The sequence below is a fragment of the Globicephala melas genome, chromosome 10 (genome assembly GCF_963455315.2).
Source record: "Globicephala melas chromosome 10, mGloMel1.2, whole genome shotgun sequence".
NCBI lineage: Eukaryota > Metazoa > Chordata > Mammalia > Artiodactyla > Delphinidae > Globicephala > Globicephala melas.
This window is the reverse complement of record NC_083323.1, coordinates 46,183,250-46,208,737: the sequence shown is the minus strand read 5'-3', so window position 1 is coordinate 46,208,737 and position 25,488 is coordinate 46,183,250. Positions and strand designations below refer to the sequence as shown.

General features: G+C 43.3%; 1 protein-coding gene across 2 annotated transcripts in view; it reads right to left on the bottom strand.

Moving 5' to 3' along the window:
- Positions 1-25,488, bottom strand: part of PTPRB (protein tyrosine phosphatase receptor type B) — a 117,922-nt gene that overhangs the window by 32,222 nt on the left and 60,212 nt on the right. For both annotated transcript variants that reach the window (XM_030866282.2, XM_030866283.2), the window contains 10 exons: positions 21,320-21,583; positions 20,524-20,787; positions 19,467-19,730; positions 17,044-17,313; positions 13,192-13,455; positions 11,110-11,373; positions 10,085-10,366; positions 6,201-6,479; positions 5,536-5,685; positions 3,082-3,325 (listed from right to left, as the gene is read on the bottom strand). In XM_030866282.2, the coding sequence (XP_030722142.1) occupies positions 3,082-3,325; positions 5,536-5,685; positions 6,201-6,479; positions 10,085-10,366; positions 11,110-11,373; positions 13,192-13,455; positions 17,044-17,313; positions 19,467-19,730; positions 20,524-20,787; positions 21,320-21,583 (2,545 nt within the window). The remainder of the gene's footprint in view (positions 1-3,081; positions 3,326-5,535; positions 5,686-6,200; positions 6,480-10,084; positions 10,367-11,109; positions 11,374-13,191; positions 13,456-17,043; positions 17,314-19,466; positions 19,731-20,523; positions 20,788-21,319; positions 21,584-25,488) is intronic.

The window sequence follows — 25,488 nt, the reverse complement described above, 5'->3', positions numbered from 1 at the left end:
AATCAGAATTCTATAGCACAAAGTTACAGATCACGTGGTTCAATTTCCTTCATTTGAGGAAAATGAGGTCAAGAGAAGCTGAAACCTGATCGTGGTCACATTGCTATTCTATTTAGAATAGAAACAAAAACAGATCAGCACTTCCCCAACCACCAAACTGCTTCTCACCCATCATGATCCGCCCATTCTCTTCCCATACGGAACAACGCTAATTATATACCCGGATAGTAGGAACCCAACAATGAATGGAAACACATTATACATTCGTTGACATAATAAACTTGCATATCAGCTAAACCTAGCATTTCTCATTTCTTTTCAATCCTAATTTTTCTTTTTCCATGTTCCTTCCTGTCTACCTGTTCTCTCTGAAGAAAAAGATGCCTGAGAGCATTGAGGATCACCATGGTGATTATCGTCGCGAGACAGGCAGAATTCTGCCTGCACAGAGCCTGGGTTCAGCAGCTACCACACGGGGGTCACTCAGCGTGCAGTTCTCTGTGCTCGTATCAAGCATCATCTGCCTGGCATGCTGTTCACAGGAGTGAACGAAATGTGGAGAAATAGAGGAAAGCTGTGTCCTAGAAAACAAATTAGTGCGGCAGGAGGTGATTAAGCTATAATAAGAATGTGTAACCCTTCATAGAGCATCTTGGCTCATTTCCTTGTTTGTTCATAACACTTAATGGCGTCTCTTTTGTGCCCGGTACTTGCCATATTGTTTTGTGACCGATGTCACGTCTGTCTCCCCTATTGGACTGTGAGCTCTTGAAGCCTAGTGAAGAGGGTAGGCTATTAAACAAAGGGCTAAAAACCACTGCTAACTGGAGGATTAGAGGGGTGTAGAGACTGGGTGCTGTGGAAATGTAGCTGAGGGCCCTGCTGCCCAGCTGTGGGTTAACAGGGGTGGCGCGGGCTAGTTGCAGGTTGAGCTGGCCTTTAAAGTGTATGAAGCAATTCACCAGTCAGACGGGAGAGTGGAGGGCGTCCCAAATAGAGTGAAAAGGATGTGCAAAGGCTCAGGGGGCTAAGAGAGCCAGATTTAAGGGAACTCAGAGGAACAGGGCAAAGCAAAAGGGCAGAGTGTACTTGGGGCAAATGGCGGGAGACAAAGCTGGCGGGGCAGGCAGGAGGGAGGAGGCGGGGGCTTTGTGTGCCCTGCTCTGGAATCTTCACTTGCTCCTGGAAATGAATGGGAACCACTGAAAGACCTTAATCTAGAAGGGACATGGCTAGGTTTGATCTGTCACCTACATGACTCCTCAGGACATTCCTGTGATGTTTTGCAGATGAGGAAAGTGAGAATTAGAGAACTGAAATGCCATTTACAAGGTTACACAGCTGAAAAGTGGCAGTGCTGGAACTCCAATTGCAGGGCCTCTTCCTAGGACCTTCCTATGGACAGGAAGGAGTGTGCTGGGAGACTGGGGGCCTGGTCCACACATGAACTCTCTCTAGCTTCTTGTTCTCTTACTTTTTTTTTTTTTGCAGTACACGGGCCTCTCACTGTTGTGGCCTCTCCCGTTGCGGAGCACAGGCTCCGGACGCGCAGGCTCAGCGGCCATGGCTCACAGGCCCAGCCACTCCGCGGCGTGTGGGATCTTCCCGGGCCGGGGCACAAACCCGTGTCCCCTGCATGGGCAGGCGGATTCTCAACCACTGAGCCACCAGGGAAGCCCCTTGTTCTCTTTCTTAAACATAGTAATGAGTCATCTTCTCTCCTTCTCTTTCAAAAAGCAAACCAGAAAACAAACAAAAACAGCCTCAACTTTCCAACCCACAAAGAGAAAATAGCCCTTAGGAGACTTTTCCTCAAATTTCCTGGAGCCCAAGTGACCAAGGAGCTGAGGCATCTCTTGATTCTAATAGGAACTAAAGGACCCTGGCGTTCTGATCTCTTTTATATTTCTCCTTTGCTCTGTCTGAGATCTCATCTCCTTCAGGTAAGCTCCTATGGCCTTTTCCTCAAGCAAATGTCACTAATAAGTGTGTGTGTGTTTACTTTGGAGGTGCCAACCTTGGCTGTGTGGCAGTAGCACTTTTGTGGTGAGTCCTGGGCAGAGGTAGCTATACAGAGTTCCTGCTCAAAGTGAGTCCTCTGTTTTAGGGCAACTGTTGGCCTGCCTTTGTTGATGCAAGGGAGGGGCTAAGAATGACATGATGCCGTGTCACTGTCTCCTTTTGGAGCTGGCAGAAAAGTTTCTGCTGAAATTCAGGGGTGATACTCAAAATATGCAAGTGTTAATAAGACCTGGACACTGCCAACCAGAATGGACACTGGCCCATAGAGAACCTGACTGACTGCCATACTGGCTGGATATCAGCTCTGCCAACACCCAACAGAGAAGGCACATCCTCTGCAGAAGTATTAATCTTGGATGTTATCTTATATCCAAGATGGAAGCCTAGGTTCTCTATCTCTTGGGGATCCTGGTTTGGGGGGCTGTGTATACTTATACCTGCTTTCGGGGAGCATAGTGTAGATGAAGGGCACAGACAATTCCTACAGATGGAAGGGCCTGTTGGCTGTAGTAGTGCTCCCTGGGGCCAAACCAAAGAGCTGCTCCTTTTCATCTGCCATCTTACTGGGAGGAGAGGGTGCTTCCACTCATTCAGGGGCCTTTCCCTTCAAGGGTTCTATCTGGACCAAAGAGCACTTTCGTCTTTTACGCCTTAGAAGGTAAATTCCAGTCCTCACTAAAAGTGGAAGATAAAACCTCATATGTCTTGAGTCTCCCTGAACTCAATCTTTCTATTTGGACATTTTCACAATTGTTAACATGGTAAGTAAATTGTCTGATTCATACTAGAGAAGTTTTAGGAGAAAGGACAATCTATTAAGAACCTTCAATTCTTCACATAACGAATGGGAGCTTTTGCACCATGCGAAAGCCTTCTTTACACATTACCTGTGAATGCAGGCAGGAACACAACTTTTATAAATTACCTAGTAAAATGTAGAGCACTCTTGTAACGCAGGTTATTAATCTACAGGAGCTCGTGTGCATCAGAGGCCCAGACAGCTGAGCGCCCAGTGATGGAGCACGTCCCTTCTAGCAAAATGACGGTAACACATCTAACCTGTAGGCCGTGCGTGGCTTCAGCGGGCCGTCACAGAATTTTTGCTGATTGGGATCACATTTTCCACCCAGGCTCTCCATCTCTGCACCAAGCTTAATGTTAAAACTCTTAGAGTTGCTGTCAGGACTTTCCGCACATTTGCTGGCAAAATAGTCAGTCTGGTACACCCGAATGGAGGCATTGTGCCTGTATTCCAGGTAGGAGGGCAGAGGGTGCTGCTGTTCTGGCTTCAGCTCATCACTGCCTGGAGGGAGAAAACCCACAGTGAAGCACTGACTTCCTTGTGACTTCAGTCATGTCTAACCAGGTTTCTGAGGTTACCTCCTCACCCACTATCTCTAGTCATCCCTGGAGTGCAGAATCTGTCATCTCAAAGGATGCTATGGAATTCTCCCAATGAAATTAATTTAATTCACTTTTTCTAAAATAAGCAAAAATTAAAAATAAATAGTGCATATACAAAATTTTATATATGCATATTCATCTACACCGACACACACACACACACACACACTATCATTTTTCTAGTTAAGAAAATATGTGTGAACGAGAGGGTGGCTCACGCATCAAATGATAATGTGTCCGTAACTCCAGAAAGTTGGACACTCCCCACCGTGAGAGTCAAGCCACTCGAAAAGGTCTCTACCTTGCCAATAACCATTGTAGCTGAGCGAATAAGGAGATCCCTATGACCTGGGAAATAGGGAAGAGATAAGAGCAATCAGGTCTGAGGTCAGAGCAGTCGCCTCATAGGCACGCTCCCCGTGCCGTGCCCAGTCTGATAATTGCTCCGTGTCCTGCTCTGTTATCTTGAGTACAGCTTAATCCTGGCTTGAATTTGGTCCCTCGTGCAGAACACTTCCCAGAACTCTTCCCCTGTCCACCCAGCCTGCTGTGTGTTTTGGCACTGCAAACTCGTTTTGATGTTGGCTGGAGGAAAGCATAATTAGGAAGGAAAATATTATAGAGATTGGATACCATTTACAGTGAACTTTAAGGAGTGGTAGTGTGGGGCTTCTTTGTGTCCTGGACTCAACCTCAATTTATTAAACTTTTATTGTTTAATAAAATTTGCTCAAAAATGAATGGATCTTAGAAACATTATCCTGTTGGCAGTAATTAAAAGGAAGGTTGCCTTTAGGAAGAGTAAATATGCTCGAAATGACACTTATGTGAGAGGGCTTGTTATCTTAGACCACCAGGGGGAGCACAGCCCATCTCCATGGACATCAGTAATTGAAACCCACCTGGCTGGAGCACACGAGGCTGAATTCTGGGGTATTACTTTTTTTCAGCTACTGCCTTATATTCAGGTAGGAAAACACTGTCTTCAGGGCAGCCTACTTAAATTTAAAGTCTCTCTACAGTTCACCTATTTATCTCCAATTAGGATGTGTGAGGAAACTTGGAATGCAGCACTGACCCTTGAAATTATTGAATTAATTATGCATAACCAGCTCTAGTACAATTAAATAAAATGTAAAAATACACAGTGAGAACGAAATACTGTTTAGCTCCAACATTTGTCATGGCAGGTTTAAAGCTTCCCACTGCCCACAAATGGGTTAAAATAGTCAAAATAGTCTGAGATGCTTAAGAAACTCCAGTGCAGCACCTTAAACAATTTTGAAAAATATAAGACATGTAGAATATATTAATGTCATTCCAGACACAGACATCTGTTTTGGAGAAATAACACACAAGACCTCAGTGGCAAATACACATATGGACATGTGTGTCCCCAGATACAGCACTCCTGCAGATGATTTGATAAATGCTGATGTAATAAGCTCTAAAGATCATACCGGGTGGTTGTATGGAATGTTATTATAAGAATTACCTAGTATTTCCCTGATCCATAAGAACTGGGTAACACTGAATAATTTAGTGGACTAGATAATGAAACATATTATTGAAAATTCAGTAGAGAAAGGAGGAATGCTCTTCATGATCATTTTTTCCCCTCTTTTAATCTTTTGAATATTTTTGTGAATTGGTGGGTGGTTTGGGAGTGTATGATTGGTGCAGGTATTGAGACAGGAAATGGAGAAGGCAGATGAAGCATATAGCTGCTTAACGGCAGAACAAGGGAGCTGAACGGGACTGAATAAGTAGCAAAGAAAACTGAATGAGTCAATACATGCCATGCACTTCCAACAGTGCCTGGCACATAGTACGGGCTCAAGAAATGATGGTTACTGTTATTACTGATGTAGTTGCTACTAATATTACTCACCCATTTAATAATTAAACCCAGCAGATAATAGGCTTTATTGCGGAAAGAACCTTTGAGCAGTTTTCTGTTACACCTCCCTGCATCCAGCAGAGAGAAAGTGAAATGACTTAAAAATTCAGTTTTCTTCTTTTAAAAACTTGTCACAAAAGGAGCTCCCACAGTGACTTTTGGGAAAGTAATCCTGTGTCTTACAGCAGAGTTAATTCGTGATCACTTACCGTCAGCCTCTCTCACCACCACTGTGAAGTATTTCACAGCTCCATTGGTGTCGCTGAACCAGCTGCAGTTGAAAGTAAAGTTGATGGAAGATTTGCTAATTAGCACATCCTTTTTATTCACCCGAATATGTGGAGGTGGAGGAGGAGGGCCTGGAAGAAGGGTGGGGAGGGAACCAAGAAGGGTCACAACTATGCTTTTACGTATAAACTATCAGTGAAATGAAGATCTCTACTCACCTACATCAGACTGTGTGCGTGTGTGTGTAATGCTTGGAATCAAGAAAACCTCCTCCTCTCCTGAAGGGAAGCAGGCAGAGGAAGTGATTTGCCAGTAGCACATTAAACATAATGAAAGAGGCAGCTCCTCAGCAGGATTTCCTGGAGTTGTAGCATCAAACTGCTTAAAAGCTCCATTATGGCTCTAACTGTGTCAGGCAAAGAGATGTATTTAAATACTAACTCATTCAGGTTCTTTAAGATCATTTAACTTGTTTGCTGCCAGGATGCGTTACACAGAGAAGTGTTTCTACTTCCCAGAGCCTTTCAGATCCTCTTCAAGTGACAACAAGACACACTAATGTGGGTGAGCCATATGCACGTGAACAGGGGTGGTGGATACCACAGAGAAAGGCACACGCCCTGTGCCCGCCTCCGGGGACACTTACGGTCTATCATGGTGATGGTGCTGTCTTCGACCACCTCACTGCTCATGCCGGCTGACTGCACCTTGATGGACACCAGGTATCTCTTATGGGGCACTAGCATCATGATGTTAAGCAGAGATTTTTCTTTCTCCAACTTTCTGGAGAACTCAACTTCTTGAGTGTCCATTTTCCGGCACTCAATGCTGTACCCATCAAAGTCAGAATCGGGAGGGATCCAAGAACAGGCAATGGCCGTGGAGTTCTGAGGACGGCAATGCAGATTCTGTATCTTGTCTGGCTCTAAAGGAGACAGGAAGAGACACTTTTCACAACTCTGTGAGACATCCTTTTAGCTCCTTTGGCTCCAAGTAGCTCAGAGACCTAAACAAATAATTCTCAATCTTCATGTGAATTGTCTTTCATAGATGTCCAAGGGGATTTCTGCCTAGGAGACTCCACTTTGAGAAACACTAAACATTAAAATTCTGTCCCTTTAGAAAAATCACCGGGTACCATTGTGACTGGAAACACGTGGGCACTGAAATCAAGTGGCAGAAGTCAGATAGAAGGTGGGGCAGAGTAGCCGAGAGGTGCAGCTTGATCTGCCTGAATTCAAATTCTATTTGCCAGCGACCACTCGTGGGCAGGTGATTTAACATATCTGTGCCCTATCTGTAAAGTGGGGAAATGAAGAATACCTACTTCCTATGGTTACTGTAACGACTCAGTGAGCTGAAACATGCACAGCCACCCAGCACAGTGGCTGGCGCGCTAACTGCTCAATAAATGTTAGTTCTTAAAATGAGGAAAGAAATGGCATTGCTGACGTTTTTACCTTCTGCATCTGGCTTCTGTCCCTGTCTTCCATTTTTCGCCTGCCCCTCCCTGCTCACACGCCATGCTCCAGGGACTGAACTGCTGTGATTCCCCACATATGCCAGACTCTTCCATCCCCCTGTTTCATCCCCCTGTGCTTACGGTCGTTCACTTTCCTCTGCCTGACAGAGTGCCTGACTCAGTAGGGACTTGAATGGCAGCTGATTTGTTCCTGTGAGTGACACAACCATGAGTCTGAAAGAAAAGCAGTCACGTGACCGTGCAAGTTAACAACCAAACCGTGTAGGTTACCCCGTTATATATGCTCTTCTGGGAACTATGTGTAGACCTACTTGGCCCTCCCAGCGGCAGCACCTGTTGCTCTGGTTTGGAGCACGACCCCCCTTCCCCTGACACGTGCTTTGTTACAGGAGTCACTGTCCTCACCAAACACTCGGCATCTGCGTGCTACTGAGCGAATTCCTGTCTCATATCAAGGTCTATAAATGTAAGCTAAGTCACAGCAGGTTAGATGAGGATGATTTAGGAAAAAAAATCAAGCCGAGGATTTTTCAGGATAGAGGAAGAATTGGCCTTTGAGGCAGACAATAATTGTGTCTTTTCAAACATTAATTGCGTGTTAATCTTTTGAGCTCCCTTCAAACCAAGTCACAGCTGAGACCCAAAGACACCTCCTCTTTCAGCTTTGGAGAAATTCTTTGAAAACATCCTGCCTAATCCATAATTCTGATAATTTACACAAAGTATAATATGGAAATTTGCTTTGATCTCTTCCCTCAGTTCCTTGTCTCTCCTCCTTTTCACCTCTAAATCCTGCCTGTTTTCCAAGACTCAGGTTACATCTCCATTCACTAAGAAACAAGTACCTACTGTGTGCGATGTGCCCTTCTAGAGACTGTCAACAGAACAGAAGTGAATAAGATATTAGCTGTAACCTCTAGGAAGGGAGATGAGTCCAAACCAGTCATAATACAAGGTAGAAAAGAGAATGTACCAGAAGAAATGGGGAAGAGGATGCTGTGTGAAGTGACAGACAACTTTCTGCTTCCGGCGTTAGCGGTGGAGTTAGCAAAGCCTTTCTGGCAGAGATGACACCTCGCCTAGATATTGGGAGAGGGGCATTTTAGGCAGAGAAAACCACGAACCTGGGCACCAAGGGTGGTGCTGGGAGGAGTGGGAAGGTGGCTGGTGGAGCAGTGCAAGCTGTTCAGCATGGCTGGAGTGTGTTTGTGAGAAATGGGGCACTGGAATGATTTTACATGAGAATTCTCAACTTCTGTTTTGTTTAATCCTCTGGTCTTCTGTTACCCACAGCCAAACCCAATCTGAACTAATGCAACCCTCACAGTTCATTCCGCCATTCCCCGTAAAACTCAGCATCGAGCCCCTCTTGGCGCCGGCTGCTTTCCTCTTGGGCACGCCCCATTTGGTAAATGCTTCTCTTAAATTCTAGCATCCAGGACCGAATACAATATTCCAGATGCGATCTGACCAGCCCAACCTCAACTGAGCTCTCGGATTCTAACACCTGTGATTCAATCACACAGCCCACAATACGCCACTGCAAACCCCTCTTGATCTGGCTATAAACTAAAACTCTTCGTTCTTTTTCACATATTTCTCTTGACACACACCTATCTGATCCCAAACTGCTCTTTGGATACAATATCCAAAGAGTTATAATTTTTGTAGCATGAATGTTTGTTGAATTAACATAACAGCTACTGGCTTAAATTTCTAATTTTCAACTTCGTATTTTATCAATAACCAATAACTATTTGATCTGATCTCAGAAACTACATTTACTGGGTATTATTGAAAAATAAATATTTGGATTGAGGTTCCTATACCAAAAACTTCTGTTTCTTTGAGGTCTGTGGTATTTATCTCAAAATGCCTTGTGTGGGGGCTTCCCTGGTGGCGCAGTGGTTGAGAGTCCACCTGCCAATGCGGGGGACGCGGGTTCGTGCCCCCGGGAGGGTCCCACATGCCGTGGAGCGGCTGGGCCCGTGAGCCATGGCCACTGAGCTTGTGCGTCCGGAGCCTGTGCTCCGCAACGGGAGAGGCCACAACAGTGAGAGGCCCGCGTACTGCAAAAAAAAAAAAAAAAAAAAAAAAACCCTTGGGGAAGAAACTGATATGTACTTTATTGTTGAAGTATTTTCATCTTTAGAATTTACAGCAGTATGTCCTAACCAGTCCCTCTGTTTCTAGTTTGCCCCTTTCGATCTGTTCTCTGTTCCACCCCCATAGTGACTTTCTAAAATGCAAATTTGATTATATCTCGGCTGAAAATCCTTCAGTGGCTCCAATGGACTGAGGTTCAAAATCATCACCATGGCTCATAAGACATTGTATGACCTGTTTCTCCTAATCCTTACCTATTATCCTCTGGCCAACTAAACTCCTTTCTATTCTGCCTCCTGCCTGGTTTTGGAATCTTTTATTCTCTCTACCTGGAACATTCTTTACTTCTTTCTTCATCTCCACCCAGTGAGTCTTACTCTTTCCTTGGGTTTTTTTTTTTTTTTTGCGGTACGTGGGCCTCTCACAGTTGTGGCCTCTCCCATTGCGGAGCACAGGCTCCGGACGCACAGGCCCAGTGGCCATGGCTCACGGGCCCAGCCACTCCGCGGCATGTGGGATCTTCCCGGATCGGGGCACGAACCCGTGTCCCCTGCATCGGCAGGCGGACTCTCAACCACTGTGCCACCAGGGAAGCCCTTTCCTTGGGTTTTGATTTGGATGTTTCTTCTTCTAGGAAGCTCCCTTTTATTGGGTCAGATGCCTTTACCCTGTGTTTCTCTAGTGCCAAATACTTCCTTCATCACACCCAAAATGTCTTGTTAATGATAGTACCTCCCACTCAACTGTAAGCTCCATGAGGGCAGAGATTATTTCTTGTTGTTAAAGTTGAATAAATGAACAAATCTATATAGAACTTCTGTCTGAATTGAAATCTAACCTATTTCAGGTAAAAATGTGGATTTAAACCAAGCCCCATTGGAATAAGATGTTGCAACACATACTTCCTCCCCACTTCATCTGAGAATCAAGACATGTCATACTTGTCCTCACAGATCCAAAAATTGGTTTGCTGTAGGTTTTCCAGGAATCACCACTGACAGTCTTGACACTGAATTGATAAGATCTCCCTGGACGAAGGCCATACACGATGCGTCCTTCTGATTTTCTGTTGCTGTAGGGGTTGAAGACTGTGACGGCATCTCTGGGGAACCACTGCAGCTCAAAGTCATCATAGTCTGTCCAGTCCGGTGGCCCTTTCCAGGTGATGGCCAACGATGTGTTCGCAACATCAGCAAATGACATAAGACTGGGAGGACTTGGGGCTGTATGTATGAGCAAGTAAAAAATCATGCAATCACTTCTATGCCATAACATATATAAATAAGATAGCTGAGCGACATCAGACATACGTTTAACGTACTTCATAGGAAGAGGTAATATGATAACATAATAATAAGAGCTTCCATTGACAGTGTTTACTACGTGTGAGACACTGTCCTCAAGTGTTTTATGTACATTTTCTTTAATTTTTATAACCAGAGGGTTTTTACCAGGGTGCTGTGGAGCATGAGCTTGCCCTGAATGGATTACAAGTATGAGAAGATATTTATTCCATCAGATTTGGGGATGTGAAGGCTAGAGTCCACAGACAGTTATATCCAATTGCAGAGAGCCTTGTTCATTGACCCCAGGGTGGTACACAGATACCAATGTTATCTGTGTGTGCCCAAGAAATAAGAAAATTTAGAAAGCACTGATCATAGTAACACAATGATGATGTATATGACTATCCCCATTTTACAGATAAGAAAGCTGAGGCTTAGAGATGCTCGGTGACTTGCCCAGCTTCACACAGGTAAGTAGTAGAGCTAAGCCAAGGACCTAGATCTTTTCACCCAAAGTCTGTCTCCTTCACCCATTCTATCACAGAGCCTTCCCAAGTTCAGGGGCTAGCACATGGTACATCATTACCGATTTTATTTCTTATTAATAAAACTGTAATTAAAACATGCCTGCGGAAGCTACTTCCCACCAACACTTGGCCATTGGCCACTGGGCTTCTTACCTGTTCTGCTCTCCCCCGTGACCTTGTTGCTGAGATCTCCACTATGAGTTATCACACACAGCGTGTATTTCCTTCCGGGAACGAGGCCATGGAAACGCCACTCCGTCAGGTCCTTGTCTTTCCAGTTTTCCTTCTTTGTGCCATTGGGGTTATAGAGAATCAGTTCATAAAAGTCGAAGTCCCCAGAGGCTGGACTCCAGCTGAACCAGAGACTGTCTGTCATGTTTCGATTGGATCCCTTGAGGTTACTCACAGAGGCTGGGACTTAAGAGAAGGACAACCTTTACTAAAAACAAGACAGATAGAAACAAAGGCATTTTGGCCCACAGGTGAAAACATGAGCTGTGTTGGGTGTACAGGTGAGTAGCGCTTATTGTAGAGTCAGATTTTGCTTCTACTTCAGGTCACTTGAGTTTAGGGGCATGTGGTCTAGAGACCTGGCACAAATTAAAATAAAACAAAGCACAAGAGGTGGTGACTTCTGTATGCTCGCTACATGTCTTCTGATAAACATATAAAGTGAAATCTTCAGAAATGACTAAGACTGGTCAAATAGTTCATAACTTAGGATATAAAAAGCCCTGAAAGTTGTTCATAAAATGTTCCTGCCCCTTCCAGTCTGGCCCATCTCACTTGGGCCACCATCCCATAACATCCCTCTCTGGGCCTCTTTACTTCCTCTCCATCCTCTCTTAGGTTCTCAGTTCTCTCTCTCAGCCCTTTCTTCCCCCAAAATCTATACTGATGGAACCTCACTTGGGAAGTGAAGTGTTAACAGTCATTTCTACCATAGTATAAATTAGTCAGGCTGGCACTTGTCCCGTGTGTATGTAAGCTTCATGATTCTTTGGAGAGTGAAGACTGTTGCCCCTTGTTGGAGGAATTTTAAACATTAATGAGCAGATAAGGGAAGACGTGCCTAGGGCAGATGGCCCTGAAGATGGTAACATCTAGGAAATTCCACTCATGGCTTATCCACTGCTCTTTTTCATTCCCTCAGAAGACAAGCTGAGAACTCCTGCTGAGTGACTAAAATGAGCTCTTCCCATGGCTCCTCTCACCTTCGGGTCTCAGCTGAAAAGCCTTCTCTGTCTAAAGGGGTCTCTAAGTCTTGTCCTGCCGAGTCACGCTGTGTCATAACATAATGTTTATTTCCTTCAGAGGATTTAAGGCGTTCCAAAATCATCACCCTTTAAAATCTGCAGTCCCGTCCCCTCCTCCTCTCTGCTAGTGTAGAGCCCTGTGAGGTCAGGGGCCCTGTGAGTCTTGTTTACTCTCCTAGTGCAACAGTGAGCCCAGTGCCTGGCACACAAGAGCACTCAAAAACAACTGTCAATTAAGAATAAAAATTGGGGACTTCCCTAGTGGTCCAGTGGCTAAGGTTCAGCGCTCCCAATGCAGGGGGCCGGGGTTCCATCCCTGCTCAGGGGACTAGATCCCACATGCATGCTTCAACTCAAGAGATCACATGCCGCAACTAAGACCCGGCGCAGTCAAATAAATAAATAAATATTTTCAAAAAGAATAAAAATTGAATAGAAAAAATGAGATAATGGACTCAAATTATGGAGAAAGAGTAGATTCAGTTTCTTATTTGCAAAACCCAGAGATGTTTCTCTCTCTCATTTTCCTGGAACTCTTGTGTTCACTTCATCTAGTGCTGTGTTTCTGATTCACAGCAGTCTTTGCTTGTTGGCCCCATTTGTAGCTGCCCTTCTTTGGACCTGCTCTCCACTCCATCTATTTCCTGTAGAAAGCTGAAAGGCACAGCTTGAATTGAGCCCTGATGGGTTATAACCCTCGCGTAGCAGTTTGCTGGCAAGTAGAGGAGCCAGATTCATTTTTCTCACTAAACTCTATGAGGTAAGCACGTGTAGGAAACAAAGCAAAAACCAGTGCAAAAACTATTCTGATATATAATCAAAGGTCTGATTTAGGGTCAGAAATTTCATATAAAGGTCACAAATTTCATACAAAGCTACACCCTGGGTAGAACAGGAAACTAAGGACAAATCAAGGAAAAGCCAGTGAGTACTGTGACAATTTCCCTGCTATTCATTACAGCTTGGGTTCAGGTCTTACCTGTTCTACCGAATATGGAAGACTCATTAGACAGCTCCCCACTGTGAGTTACAATCACCATTTTGTACATTCGACCTTGTAGCAAGTTCTGGAAAGAGAAGCTCTGGACTTGCGGGCCAACTTGAGCTCGCTCCTGAAGAGTTCGATCTGGGTTGTACAGAAAGATGTTGTACCATTTGAGCTCCCCCTCTGAGGGGGTCCAGCTGAAGGACAGGTGTCTGGTGGCGTTCTCTGTGATCCTCAGGTTGGTGACAGCTGCTGGGACTAGAAAGGTTGAGGAGAAAGAGAATGAGACTGAGTTTTGGTACAGCCCACCCTGACCCAGCCCGGGGTTGGTGCCTAGATGGCCACACTCCATCAAGCAGCTCAAAACACACCATCCCTGCCTTTAAGAATATTGACTACATGGAGACCCCAGAGCAAAGAAATCCGAATAATGTGAATTAGCGAGGCTGAAGCCGTTAATGTTAAAAAGCAAAACCACAAGAGAACAACAACAACAAAAAACCCCACTAATGGAAAACTATCTTTAAAGACATTTTTTGCATGTAAAATAAATGTTAGTCTGACCTGTGTGACTAAATGTTTTTCCAGTACTAGGAACTAGATCAGAGACCAGCAATCTATCTCTGAGTGCCCTCTGAGAGCTAAGAAATGACCATTGGAGGGAAGGGCAGTGGGAAGGAGAGACTAGGTATGAAAGAAAGGGAAAATCAGGCAGAAAGAGAAAACTAGATTCAGAGACATGGGAAAGAGAAGGAAGAGGAAAAGCCAAAACCATTTTTTAAAAAAGGTTTACATTAGGATTTTGGAACCTTTTTGGCCTTCCGTGCTACCTGCTGGCAAGGTGAAATGACCTGCTTCCAAACTGTTGGCACAGATGCTGTCTGATACCATGGAAGTCTTAAGATGCCAGTGGAAATAGAACAGGACATCTGTCTCCTCTCTCCTGGGTTCTCTTCTCCAAACACTTTCTCAGGCTCTTTTGCTTTTCCCCTCTCCTTACGCCAGATCCTTAAAAGTTGGTATTTCCCATGGTTTCAGCCTTTGTCTCCTTCATATTCTATAACATTAGCGAAACAGTCAGTCTCATTCACTTTATGGCTCGCTATGGCCTGCATGTTTGTGTCTCCACCCCTACCCTCCTGGAAATTCATGTTGAAGCCTAAAGGCCAAAATGATGGTTTCAGGGGGTAGCGAATGGAAGATGATTAGGCCATGAGGGTGGAGACCTCATGAGTGGGATCAGTGCCTTATAAAAGAGACCCCAGAGGGCTCTCTCATCCTTCCCACCATGTGAGGACACGGTGAGAAGATGCTCGCTGTGATCCAGAAAATGGGCCCTCACCAGACACCAAATCTGCTGGAGCCTTGACCTTGAACTTCCAGCCTCCAGAAATAATGTCAGTTGTTTAAGCCACCCAGTTTACAGTATTCTCATTATAGCATCCTGAACAGACTAAAACATGGATTTAACTAGAATTTTTGTCCAAATCTTTATCTCCAGCTCACTTTTCTGAGCTCAGGACGCCTATTATCAATAACCTATTGATCACCTCTCTCTGCAAGACATTCAGACATCACAAACTCAGTTCAGAACTGAGCCCTGTATCTTTTTCCTTGACACTCTCTCCTCCTGCTTCTCTTATCTCAGTTAATAGAATCATCTTCTGCCAGGTAGAAACTGTAGAATCTTCTTCTGTTCCTCCTTTTATACTCTGCTCAGCCTCCAAATGCCATCTTACCTAATGCAGGACTATTTCTTGACTATATCTACTATTCTGCATCAGGGCCCCTGCATTAGTTTTGCTTTGGACCCTTATCGTTTCTATGACTGCCATCACCTTAGGACCCCAGTTACCTCTCTGACCACCCCCCCTCACTTTGCTGTCACTCACTGTGCTCTACCAATAGTGGCCTCATTGCTGCTTCTCCAACGCCCCCACCTCAGGTTCTTCGCCTTGCTGTTTGCTCTGCTTCGGGATGCTCTTCCCCAGATATCTACATGGTCCTCTTTCTCACTTCTTTCAGACCTTTACTCAAATGTCACCTTCTCAACAAAACCTTTCAGGACTGTACTATCGAAAATTGTTAGCGTCTAGCACTTGCTAACCCACTTCCTGTTTTAATTTTCTCCTCAGTATTTATTACCATTTAACGTACTACATTTTTTACTTCTTTATTTTCTTCATTGCCTTTCTCCCCTACTAGAATAGAGGCTTCATGACTATGAGGGCTGTTTTATTCATTTCTGTGTATCCAGCATTTAGGACAGTGCCTAGCACACAGTAGGTGATCAATAACAAGTTCATTTATGAGCCTGTCTCCCCACCTTTGGTCTCTTCTCCATTCAATCTATCCCCCATCGCCATCTGATTTACCTTTTTCTTTTTTTTTTTTTTTTCGGTACGCGGGCCTCTCACTGTTGTGGCCTCTCCCGTTGCGGAGCACAGGCTCCGGATGCGCAGGCTCAGCGGCCATGGCCCACGGGCCCAGCCGCTCCGCGGCACGTGGGATCCTCCCGGACCGGGGCACGAACCCGTGTCCCCTGCATCGGCAGGCGGACTCCCAACCACTGCGCCACCAGGGGAGCCCCTACCTTTTTCTTTTTTAAAGTACAAATTTTTATTACAGAACATTCACTGTCTGGCTGAAAAACTTTTATTGTCTCCTTTTATTTATTTTATAAGATGAAAAATAAATTCCTGAGGAAGGCACGCCAGGCACTATCTAATCTGGCCCGAACCCGTCTTTCCAGCCTCACGTCTCCACCATGTAACACACACTTCGGCCACCGCAAAATCTCCCTGCTCCTTCTCACACCTCCCTGCCTTGGCACGTGGTCATCTGTCTGCACTGGGTGTCCTTCTAGCTTTTCTCCACGTGGAGAATTGCTTCATCCTTCATGACAGTACTGAAAGGTCACTTTCAAGAAGACTTCCCAATTCCACCTGACTCCATGCTCCCCTTGATGCTGGACATTCCTCTCTCACAAACAACCCTTATCACAATGTACTGACATTATTTGTCCATGTGTCTGTCTCCCCCAATTGTCAGTCACTTCTTCCAGGGCGAGAAGCATGCCTAACTTAGCTTTATGTCCCTATCGACATCAAACCCCTTTCAGACCTGGGTGCTTAATAAATAAATGATCAGTTAGACCAGTGGTGCTGTCTGAATGATGGCCCCCAAAGATGCCCATGTCCTAATCCCCGAACTTGTGAATACGTTACCTTATGTGACAAAAGGGACTTTGCAGATGTGGTTAAGTTCAGGATCTTGAGATTATCCTGGATTGTCTGAGTGGTGACCAATGTGATCACAAGAGTCCTTAAAAGATGGAAGAGGGAGGCAAGAGAGCAGAGAAGGCGATATGGTGACAGACACAGCGGTTGGACTGAGGCCACTGCTGGAAGGAATGTGAGTGGCCTCTAGAAGCTGAAAAGGGTGAGGAATGGCTTCTCCCCACGAGGTCTCTAGAAGAAACACAGTCCTTTTGTGACCTGATGCCTTGATTTTAGCCCCATAAAACCTATTTTCAGATTCTGATCTCCAGAACTATAAGATAATAAATCTGTGTTGTTTGAAGCTGCAAAGTTCGTGGCAATTTATTACAGCAGAAATAAGAAATGAATAGAGCCAGTTTTGATGCAAAATCTGAATTGGAGTGTGGTGGGCTGAAAGCTGTGTGAATAGGCCGACTGGCGGAAGTGGCAAATCACGGTGAATGTCCCTGCTGTGTCAAGAAATATATATCATCTCCCAGTGTTGCTTCATCCCTTTGGCCCTACAGTTCTTAAGGAATAGCAAGACAGGGAGGTGTTGTACGAAACAACAAGCTGTGCGAATTACCTGTCCGGCCTTCAGTCTGGGCTTCCTTGCTAAAGAGGCCTCCACTGACGGTTAGGATCTGTATCTTGTATTTCTTTCCTGGTGTTAGGTCTTCAAATTTGTGCTGTTTAGTCGTGGCTGCCTCTGATGTGTTACTTAGGAGGATCCCATTTTCACTTAGAAGCAGGATATCATATCTTTCTGCCACGCCAACAGCTTTCTGCCAACTTACTACTAAGGAGTGACTGCTGTATGCATTGTCTGCAGTTATTCCCTGGACGGACGCTGGGACTGCAAAGAAAAGAGAGGCCAGTTCCATCACTTAGGGTTAAGTAACCAATTGAGAAAAACTTCCCTAAATCAACTGCAGATGGAAGATGATGCCTCATGGTTGCATCATCGACACTTTCCATGTGCCCTTAGGAGAAAGTATTTCTTGGCCTGAATAATCTGTATAACTGCTTAGATTCTCTTTTTTTTTTTTCTCTGATTTAGACGGATCTTGAAGTCAAACAAGTAGAAAAATTAGTGGAAGTGACACTGATAAATATGCAGAGAGATGCATATCGATGTATCTAGAAAGTGGAAGAATGCTGAACAAATTTACATTCAATGAATACAGTTTGGATGACTGAATGGTGTTGCTTGTTTAGACTTTCATTCCCAAGATTAACTCAGGTCAAAGCTTTAAGCGTTGACCTAAGCAGTAGCATATAACAGTGTTTGTACTACAGCTCCTGATGTGAAAGGCCAGATAGTATTATTTGTTAATAATATTTTATGTCCTAAGCTTATATTTTTTCTCATTCTACATAATATCCTTAAGAGATCTCATACACTCCCATGGTTTGAATTGTTAGCCATGTGGTGCTGACTCCCAAATTTAAACTCTCAGTTCAGATCTCTCATCTATTTTTGCAAATGACATCCCTCTCTGGATGTTCCACAGACACCGCCCCCCCAACCCTCAAGATGCCCAGACTGAACCGCTCATCTCTCTCCCACCACCTCCTCATTGCCCTTTGTTGGTCCAAGTCTTGGTCCAAGTCTTGATCCAAGCCAGAAACTTGTCACACTCACCTTTCTACAGAATCAGACACGAGTCTTGTCATTCCTGTCTCCTAAATCTTACATCTCTTGGGTCTTTCCACTTCTCTCCTTCTCTTCCTCACTAGCCTAGGACACTATCATCTCTCACCCACAGTACTGCAAGTCTCTTGTTTCCTCACTTCCCACTGTTTCTAACTGTACACAGTGTCTGGCAGATTCTCATAGCATGCCATGCTGATGGCCCTTTAATCGCTATCCACAATTCTAAACCCTTTAACAAGGCATACAAGGCCCTTCGAAATTAGGTCCATCTACCTACTTGGCCACATGGCTCACATCGTTATTCTAGCATAAGTAGTGTATAGCTCCGCAAATGTGCCATGCTTTCTCTTCCGTCCAGGCCTTTGCTTTTCTGCTGGAACCAGATCAACACATACTTCACCAGGATAATTTCTTAGTATCTTTTAAAATGTTACCTCCTCCTGGAAGCCTTCCCTGACTCTTTTTGTTTGCTCCTATAGTATCCTGACATTACTTTTATTTTAGCACTTATCATGCTATACTTTAGTTGCCTTTTACCTGACTCCACTATATTGTAAGCTTCTTTGGTCAGGGGCTCTATCTTGCTGCTGAATTCCCATTTTCTAACATAGTGCTTGACATATAGTTGGAGATATACGTACATGAAACAGACACAGAGAAGGGCACAGTACAGAGGCCCATGCCCCACAACTAAATAAGTGGTCATGAGAACGGAAGACATCTAGTACATATTGTATCACAGTAGAGAGAGCATGACGCTTGGAGCCAGACAGACCTAGATTTGAATTATAGCTCTAGGTCTTATTACATGTATCCTTGATAATGTTTTATAAACTTTCTAAGCCTTACTTTCCTCATCTATAAATTGAAGATAATGATCTCTACCTTGTAGTATGGTTAAAGATCATTTTAAATGCCTGGCATTTATAGTGGTGCTGATAGCTTATGTTTGTTTTGAAAGTACTATGTGAATAGTGATATTAATATAAATAAACAGATACATTATTAATTCATCACCTAGATGGCATAGGTGTGTTTTTCTTTAAACAATTTTGAGAAAGGGGTAAAATTTTGAAACACGCAGAGTTAGAGAATCAACTACTATATCCCTTAGCAAGTATAAAAATCTATTCACATGATTTCGTTTCTAATTACCTTTCATTTGTTTTTGAATCACTCTATTCAGAAACAAAAATGCAAAGAAAAAAAATATGAGAAAGGCTCTTGAAACCACATTGAATTGTACGAACTTAGTGGTTTTGAATTTGGGTATTTTCCATTTGTGAGTGGCCAAGCCCATCCATCGTCCCATTATGGAGAACTATTTGGCCCTTCTCCAGGGGGACGCTTACCTGTACGCCCGAGCGCATCTACCTGGTTCTTCTGGGACCCGCTGACCGAGGCGATCACGATCCGGTACTGCTCCCCAGCCTCCAGCCTGTGGAACGTGTGCTCAGAGACAAGCTTGGGGACGGTCTGAGACTCAACCTTTTGATTCTGCCTGAACGCTGACACCGTGTAGGAATCCACGTCCCCTCCACCTGGAGTCCAGTTCACCGTCAGGCTATCTGTCGCCCCGTTGGGAGAAACGTGAATATTTTTGACAACACTAGGAACTAAAAAAGAGAATAAATTTAAAAACCATCACTTAGAGAATGAACTGTGGAAATTTTCAACTAAAAGTTTCGTGCTTCCTACCTTTTGGCATCTACTGAAAAAATACATATGAAAAATATTGGTATCAATCTACCATTTTTCTCTGACTTTTCTGCTTGAGCTGAAGTTGATGGGGGAAGTTTAGAGGGACATCAAGGCCAGTGAGTGGAAATGAAGAATGCCAGTTATATAGTGGGCGCTAACTAGATTGACTTGGTCCAAATCTTGGTTTTCTTATCTACTAGTTGTGGGACTATAGGCAAACTGCTTAACCCTTGTAAGTTTCAGTTTCCTTACCCGAAAAACAGCAATGATAATAATAGCGACCAGCCCACGAAATTGTTAGGACTGAACAAAATGTACATATAAAGTACTTGGCTGTGTGTCTAGTTCACAGTAAACTCTTAATAAATGTTAACTATTATAGCAACACTCCTAATAGAGTTCCAAAGAAGGACTATCCAACCAACCAATCAGGTTATTTATATTTAATCTGTAAGCCTCACAGGCAACAGCTATTTATATCAATTCAATGTTATTTTCCAGAAAGCTTTTTTTTCTCCCCCTACATCATACTTTAGTTTTGCTAAACCAGCTCGGACAACATTATTGTCACTATCAAGATAACCTTCTCCCTTCTTGCCACCCCCCAACCCCTTAGCCCTTTAAATCCTCAACCAAAACGCCTGGCTACCCAACATGCTAAATACACCACAGTATCTAGTCAGGTTCTAGAGCCAGATTTCCAATTACCTGTGAAGCCCTCAATGAAGGCTGACTGCTGCACATCTCCACTGATCGTCAAGACAAGAATTTTATACTGGCGCCCTGGTGTGAGGGAGGTGAATCGATACTCAGTTGCGGTATTGACAAGGTGAAAAGGAGGAAATACTTTCATATCGTTGAAGAGCAGTTGGATCTCATACTGGTCGACGTCCCCATCAGCTCGTGTCCATGTCACCTGAAGGTCCTCAGTGCTCCTGTTGTGCAATGTGAGATCCTTAACAGCCTCCGGGACTATGAGAAGACATTTCAGGGAAGTGACTGATCAGAGTTTACTACACAATAATTTATGAATCACATTCACAGAACTGGCAAACATCTCCCTTTCCCGAATAAACCACTTCAGCTACTTCATGCATAATTAAACAAGAAAAATTGGAAGCAACTATTACAATTGTAATTTTTTTTCTGGCATAAATCTTATATGCTAAGTATTGGTAGAATATAATTGTAAAATGAGTTTTGATCTCAATCCTAGGATAAAACAAGACATCTAGAACTTTAAATGCCACAATGCAGGAGGACAGGGAAGAAAAATGAGAAACTTGGTGTTCCTGCTACCCCACTATGCTTGCTTTCATCTGCCAATAAATATTCTGTAATTACAGGCCATGGCTTGGCTGAACGATGTTGGCTCCAACTGAGACTAACTGGGAATGTAATTTACTGATCAGTAAGCAGAGAAAATTCAAGGTTCAGATAAATTATTTACTCGATGACCTTCAAGTCCCAACCAACTACCAAATTTTGCAATCTTTCCACTTACTTGTTCTTCCATTCCCTTGTTCACTGGCTTCATATTGTCCACTTTTTGTAGTAACAGTGACACTGTACAACCGTCCAGGGACTAGCTTAACAAATATACACTCGTTTTCAGACTTGGGAATGCTTTTCGTCTGAATGAAGTTGTTTTTGTTTTTAATGGTGACTTCATAGTGATCAAAGTCTCCGGTGGCATGTACCCAGGATACCTTTAAATAGTCACTCCTGGCTGAGTTGCTGATACTGACTCCTTGGACCTTGTCAGGCACTGCAAAAGAGAACAGAAAACAGCTAGGGATTTAATGGTTCTGAGGGAGCAATTGATCACAGATGACAACACGGGACGATAAAGGAAAGTGAGTAGATTTTTACTGTGTGCATTTAAAAGAAAAATCTTAGACCTTCAGATCACAAATTTCTGGAGGGGAAAGATTGTTATCAGTTTAACTGATTAAATGGATCTTTTTACAGACCTGATGAATTAATTCTAATCCTGTTCTTAGCCTACACAAAGTGTCATGTACAAAACGGAGCATTAAACATAATAACTGATGATTAATATGAATGATGGCAATGATATTAACAATTCCAGCATACCTTGGTGACTCAAGATATGACACTAAGTTACCAAGAAGAGTATAAACAATCCAAAAGAAAAATGGAAGATGAGGAAACACATATGGTAACTAATACATGAAAAGATGTTCAACGTTGTTGGTGATCAAGGGAAATGCAAGTCAGGGCCGTGGCACAATACCATTTTACATCCATTTGGTTGGCAAAACTAAAAACTTGATAAAACCAAGTGTGAGAGAGGATGCCCATCTACAGGAGATTGGATGAATTAAATGGTATATGAACACAGTGAAATACTATACAGCAGTCACAATTTTTCTTAACTCAAAACACAAAAATATGGATTTTGACCTTAATATCAAAACACAAAATATGGATGAATCTTATCAAGATAATACTAAGTGAAAAATCTTAGTCCCCAAAGATTACATACTGCATAAAAAATACCTTTTTTTATATTAAAACAACTAAAATTTAAAAAATATAATTTTAGGATTACATAAATAATAAAACTGCAGGATGGAAGGCAAGAGAGAAAAATAAGAGTGAAGATGATGGTTACTTTGGGATGGACCAGTGAGGTGTGAAATACATGATCTGATATAGATTATTATCAAGTCCCTAGCTTTTATTTTGGGTAGTGGTTTCTCAAGTACATATTAAATTACTAAAAATTATTAACTAAATGTCTAAATTTAATTAAATGCCATAAAAACAAATAGCAGTGGCAACTGACCCACAGGATCCTGAACCAAGAATTATGATTAATCCAACTTTGTGCACCTGACATTCCCCATAAACATATAAACAAACGAACAAACCAATCTGTGCACCCATGGGTTTTTTCTCAATTGATCAATCAATCAATCAGTGCTTGTTAACAGGAACACTGTAAAATAAGGCAATTCTGTATTTTGAGCATGATATTAAGCATATTCTATTTTTTCATTTGGGGCTGTATTTTAATTCAAAAGTAGGCCCTAGATTCATTACTATTTGGCTATAACCGGATTTTATAAATAATAATGAGACGGAGCATTGAAAAGAAGTATGAACTCAATCAGATCCAGGGTCCTAAATTTCTATCTTAATACTAGCATGTTCTCTGGACTGGGTAGCCTCTGTCTGTGTCTGGTTTATGTTAAGGGATTTCTGCTCTGACCACATGCCACGCCTATGTCCAAGTTTTCTCTTCCACTTTCTTCCAAAGCATGAAATGACCCAGAAATTTCAATATTTTGGTATCTAAGCTACATTTTTCATGAAGCTTCTTAACACCTACAAGTTGCATTACTATCCTTTGTTGGCTTATGTGTGCTGGTTTTTGTACTGGAATATATCTCACCACAGATATGCAGCAAGGGCAGGTGTGCTTTTTTTCAAGATATTTATCTGGAACCAATCAGAGTGTTGCTAGAATTTAGTCATCACAGACTTGTACAGAAGAAATTCTGAAGTGACACTGTAAGTATGGGCTAAGAAAGGTCAACGATCCAGGCAATTTACTGAAGGCAAAGCAGGAAGAAAAACCAGACTGAATACCATGCTAAGTCAGTAAGGGGCTCTCCAGGTGGAACTGCGGGTAATTTGTGGGACTTGCCTTGCTGTATGGTGAGATGATGTGATACGGAATAAGAAATATTGACACTTTCACCCGAAATGTAGAAGGCATTGAGACAATCAGCCAAAATCAACAAGGCAACAACTCAGACACGACTCTCCAGTTAAACTGACTTGTCAGGGGCAGTGGTTTGCCTTGATTAGTCACGTGCCAAATCCAAGTTCATGTTGGTAAAGCATCAAAAGGGTGCTTTGAATAAAGGATCACTTTTCTTGCATTTAAAATCAATCCTAGCACAAGGCCTTGCAATATGAAGGTCATGTGAATAGGAAACATTCATGAATTGACACCAAGGGGCAGCAAGGGGCTAGTGGTTGGATGACATATCCTTTAATTGCTGGCAATTTTTAGGCTCCAAATTAATCAACAGAAGACACTGACATAAGGCTGCTTTGTAAATAAAAATCAGATCTCAGTCAGTATCGCGCTTATCAGCACAATACGTAATAATTTGAGGGTAGGGACTATCTCTTTATATTCCTGACTAGTGCTTTCAGGGAGAGCATGACGTAGTGGAAACAGCCCTGGAGTGCAGTAGGGCTTGGCTACTGCTCAACCGTGTGACCTTGGAGAAGCCACAGTTTCTCTCTGGGACTTTAACTCAAATGAGATGGGATTAGATCATTCTTTTTTTTTTTTTTTTTTTTTTGCGGTATGCAGGCCTCTCACTATTGTGGCCTCTCCCGTTGCAGAGCACAGGCTCCAGACGCGCAGGCTCAGTGGCCATGGCTCACGGGCCCAGCCGCTCCGCAGCACGTGGGATCCTCCCGGACCGGGGCACAAACCCATGTCCCCTGCATCGGCAGGCGGACTCCCAACCACTGCGCCACCAGGGAAGCCCGGGATTAGATCATTCTAAGGACATTTTCAATGCTAGCATGCTGTAACAATGTAAATCAGTGGTTCTTAACTTTCTGAGGTCACAGAAACTATGAGAATCTGATAAAAGCCATTCACTCTCTTTCCAAAGAAATGCACATACCTGCCCTATCCCCAACAAGTTCACGGACAATTTGGGGGTTACTACTTTCCTAAGGTCTACCCACGAAGCACTGGGTGAAAACCCCTGATCTAGGGGATTTCTGATTATTCATTTACCAAACATTCATTACTCAATGAATGACTCTGGAGCCTACTAGGCTCCAGACCCTGTGCTGGGGCACTGGATGGTGTCAGTTGTCCCAGATTCTCATGGAAAAACTGACATTTTAAAATGCAAATATCAAACCATAGATCAGCAGGAAAGATTTGATAAAATATTAACCTCACCTTAAGCAGAAATCTCAGATGTAAACCCCAGGAAGCATAAGTATATTAGGAAAACGGTAGTTGTCTAAACTTAGCTCTTTCCAGCACATCGAAGACCAACCAGGCCTGCAAAGCCTTTGCTAAGAGTTTGCTCTTAGTCTCAGAATTATAAAGGTTCACATCTTCACCTTGTGTGAAAAAGGATGAACAGTGGTCTTGACCAACAGACATTTCAGGAAGGATTTCAGGACAGAGAGCTTTGTAGGCTCTGGAGTCATTCAGAACTGGGTTCAAATCCAGGATCTGAAGTGCACCGGCTGTTTAACAAGTTAAACAGTTGGACAAGTTACCCTGAACCTTGGTTTTCACCCAGTGCTTCGTGGGTAGACCTTAGGAAAGTAGTAACCCCCAAATTGTCCGTGAACTTGTCGGGGATAGGGCAGGTATGTGCATTTCTTTGGAAAGAGAGTGAATGGCTTTTATCAGGTTCTTATCAGAATCTGTAAAATGGGAATAATAACCACAACTACCTCAATAAGGACTTTATAAGGATTAAATTAGTGAACATCCATAGAGCCAGGGTCTAGCAACCCTAAACAGAAATACCTGTTACTATATTTGAATATACTATGAATTCTAGCCACGAAAATGGTGTTCATCTTACTTTAAAGGTAACATCTGCTCACATAAGGAACTTCTTGTGTGAAAATATGAAGATGCCATAATAA